Source organism: Acanthamoeba castellanii, assembly GCF_000313135.1.
Source record: "Acanthamoeba castellanii str. Neff unplaced genomic scaffold scf7180000083079, whole genome shotgun sequence".
Classification (NCBI taxonomy): Eukaryota; Discosea; order Longamoebia; family Acanthamoebidae; genus Acanthamoeba; species Acanthamoeba castellanii.
In genome coordinates this window covers 1-3,250 of record NW_004457257.1, presented here as the reverse complement: position 1 = coordinate 3,250, position 3,250 = coordinate 1, and the positions used below count along the sequence as shown (strand labels likewise).

At 55.9% G+C, this 3,250-nt stretch overlaps 1 protein-coding gene across 1 annotated transcript; it reads right to left on the bottom strand.

Annotated features, from left to right (window-relative positions):
- Positions 1-1,714: 1,714 nt before the first annotated feature.
- ACA1_299580 (serine/threonine protein kinase) lies at positions 1,715-3,245 on the bottom strand (the record flags this gene model as incomplete). The annotated part of the gene is made up of 4 exons (XM_004333055.1): positions 1,715-2,125; positions 2,235-2,440; positions 2,510-2,995; positions 3,065-3,245. 4 exons carry the CDS (start codon positions 3,243-3,245, stop codon positions 1,715-1,717), a joined length of 1,284 nt encoding a protein of 427 aa, XP_004333103.1.
- Positions 3,246-3,250: the final 5 nt, after the last annotated feature.

The following is a 3,250-nucleotide window of genomic DNA, read 5'->3' as shown; positions in this document are numbered from 1 at the left end:
CCTTGGCAAGTGCTCTGCTTGCATTGACTTTGCACAGCAACGCTTGAGAGCCAAAAGCCCTCTTGAGGCTGCACAGTTTGCAAGTGCACAGACTCACCACCTTGCTCTTTCTTCTGCAGAACGCCTCAGTTATTGGGTTTTTTATTTGTTGACTCATTACCTGATGTGCATTGGTTTTTTCTGTCAGCATTAATGATTGCCCCTTTTTGTTCACCTTCCTAACTTCATCTTCAAATTTCAGTCAACTTTCAGGTTTTCTTGAGCAGGCTTACTGATCCACTGGCCCAGCTCCTTCCCTGCATACCCTTGAAACTGTTTGGGACTGGAAGAGCTGGCTTGGAAATCACATGCATGGCCTGACTGGTCACCCCACCCCCCATGTTTTCCATTTTTTCTGTGATGCTTCAGGCAAACCAGTGATCCAGGACAAAGCCTACCACACCCAAGGAGCCTACTCTGAGCCATACCAGCTTCTCACATCCATTCCAACTGGTTTGGAATTTGAATGTACACAGAGAAGACAAGATTGAGGTTGTAGTGATGGCTGGGGGGTCCTGGGGGGGAAGCTGGGGGCGCTGGCATAGACACAACCCCCTGCCATCACCAACCCTTTGGTGATGGCAGGGGCATGTGGGAGGCTGAGCTTGACCAGGACAAACCTGACAGTTTGGGTATTGAGTTGGTAGATTTCCCTTTGGCCAAGCCCACAAGGCCTTCCTTGGTGAAGGAATCAATAGCCATGTTAACCATATTGATAAGGTTGGCCTTGAGTTCCACCAACTTGTCATCTGTGTCATCCAGGATGGACTCAGTGACCAGTGAGGTAGATGGGGCGCCAGCCAAACCAAAGCAGAGGCGAAATTGGAGCACCCACTTGACCAATCACCTCCAAACTACTCCTAACCCAAATCCCACGATTTGACTTCAAATTTTTGTTGAACCAGGATTCCAGAGAACTTCCACCTTGAACTGAGATTTCGCCCTTCCACCTCCGACTTTTCATATTTCCGCCGAAAGACTCGGTCCTCTCTAGTTGAGGTCTTACACTGCGCAGTTAATAGTCCACCCTGCATCACCTACCTCACACTCCACTAGCCAGTGATTGTTCATATCTCAGTTTTTTCTGGGAAATCAATGGCCGTGGTGGGCCGCCCGACACGGCCATTGATTTCTCAGAAAAAACTGAGATAAGAGGCGGAAAGAGGGCCTACATAGAGGAAGCCTGACGAAGAAGAAACAACCAAACAACACCAATGAGGAGGAGGGGAGACAGGAGCAAGCACAGGGGTCGCTGGTGCGGGAGGTGCGGCATTTGTTCGATGGGTCCGATGACCAAGGCGGCCTGCAAGACCAAGGGCAAGAAGGGTGCCAACAGAAGAGAACTCCAGGCCATCATCCTCGACATCGATCTGGACTGAAGTCCTCGTGATCATCCAATTGCCAACGGCGAAGCAGGCTCAACACAACGCGCAGGTCTTTCCCCTACAACCACAACCACCACGGCAAGGCGAGGAGAGCGAAGAAGAGGCGCGACGCAGCAACCATACAACACACGAGAGGAGACGAGGTCGGAGACGTAAGACCATCAACAACGAACGACGAGGGGGGAGAGACGGATACTGTTACTATTTTTGCATTCCATTTCAACTCAACAGCTATTCTTGAAAGTGCGGTAGTGTTGTTTTTGTTGTGGTACATAAAGACAAAGAAACCTCTAGATACCGAGCTGGGCGGCTGAGGAGTCGTTGTCGTCGCCCACCTGCTGGTCGAGGAAGGTCACCACGTCCTCGAGCGTGGGCCGCTTGTCGGCGCTGGCGTGCCAGCACTTCTTCATCACCTTCTTGAACTCGGGCGGGCAGTCGTTGGGGATCTGGGGTCGCTTGCCCTCGAGCACGTCGAGCGACACGCCCATGAAGTTGCGCCCAGCGTAGGGCTCCTTGCGCGTGGCCACCTGCCACATGATGATGCCGAACGAGAACACGTCGGCGCGCTCGTCGTACTTCTCGCCGCGCAGCACCTCGGGCGCCGTCCAGCAGGGCGTGCCGCAGCGGGTCATGGTGGCGTTCTCCTCCTTGATGCGCGCGAACCCGAAGTCGGCCACCTTCACGTTCATGTTCTCGTCCACCTGCGATCGATAGAGTGTGATGAGCGAAACAAAAGTGAAGAGCGAAGAGCGAAGAGCCAAGAGCCAAGAGCGAAGAGCGAAGAACGAAAAGCGAAGAAGAGCGTCGTACGAGAAGGTTGGAGGGCTTGAGGTCGCGGTGCACGATGACCGGGTGGAGCGAGTGGAGATAGTTGATGCCCAGCGCGGCCGACCGCAGCAGACGGAGCTTGTGCTTCCAGGCCAGCTTGATGGTGTTGTTGGCCAGGATGTCCTTGAGCGAGCCCTGCTTCATGAACTCGGTCACAATGCACAGGTTCGGCTTCTTCACGCACGCCCCTGTTGTGGCGATGATGATGATGAGAATAATGATCATGGTCATGAAACAGAGGGCTGTGACGTCAGTACCGATGAAGAGGACGATGTTGGGGTGGTGGAGCTCCGACAGGAAGGCCATCTCCGCGCGGAACTCGAGCATGCGCCGCTCGTCGAGCTTCTGCTTGATGAACCGCTTGACCGCCACCTCGACGCCCTTCCACTTGCCGCGGTAGACCACGCCGTAGGAGCCGAGGCCCACCTGCTTGCCCACCTGGATCTCGTGGAAGTCGATGATCCAGCGGCACAGGTTGGCCGACGTGAGGAAGGTGTCCTCCTTGAACATCATGCCCTCGCCCACCGCCGTCTGCAGCTCGCCCCCGCGGCCCCGGCCTCCGTCGCTGCTGGCCGTCGACATGCCGCTCATCTCGTTGGGCTCCACGGCCTTGTCCTTGCCGTCGTCCGAAGCGCCGTCTCCGCTGTGGGGAGGGGTCGACGACGTCGTGTCGCCGTCCTTGGTCACGCCGCCAAAGAAACGACCCTCGAGGCCTTCCACCTTCAGCTCGTAAAGCTTGGCACCTGCGCCCAAGCAAAGCGTTCAGATTTTGGCGTGTCGGAGTTAAATTTGGCCATTGTTGATGAGCGTACCGGCGGGAGCGTCGGGCATCTCGAACTTGCCCAGGTGCACCAAACGCTTGGTCATGGTGTCGGCGTCCTTGACCTTGGCGTGAACAGCGTGGCTCATCACGATCTGGCCGCCGTGGGTCATGGCCGTGATGCGCGCTGCCGCGTTCACCACGGGCCCGATGTACTCCACCCGTCGCGTCATCGGAT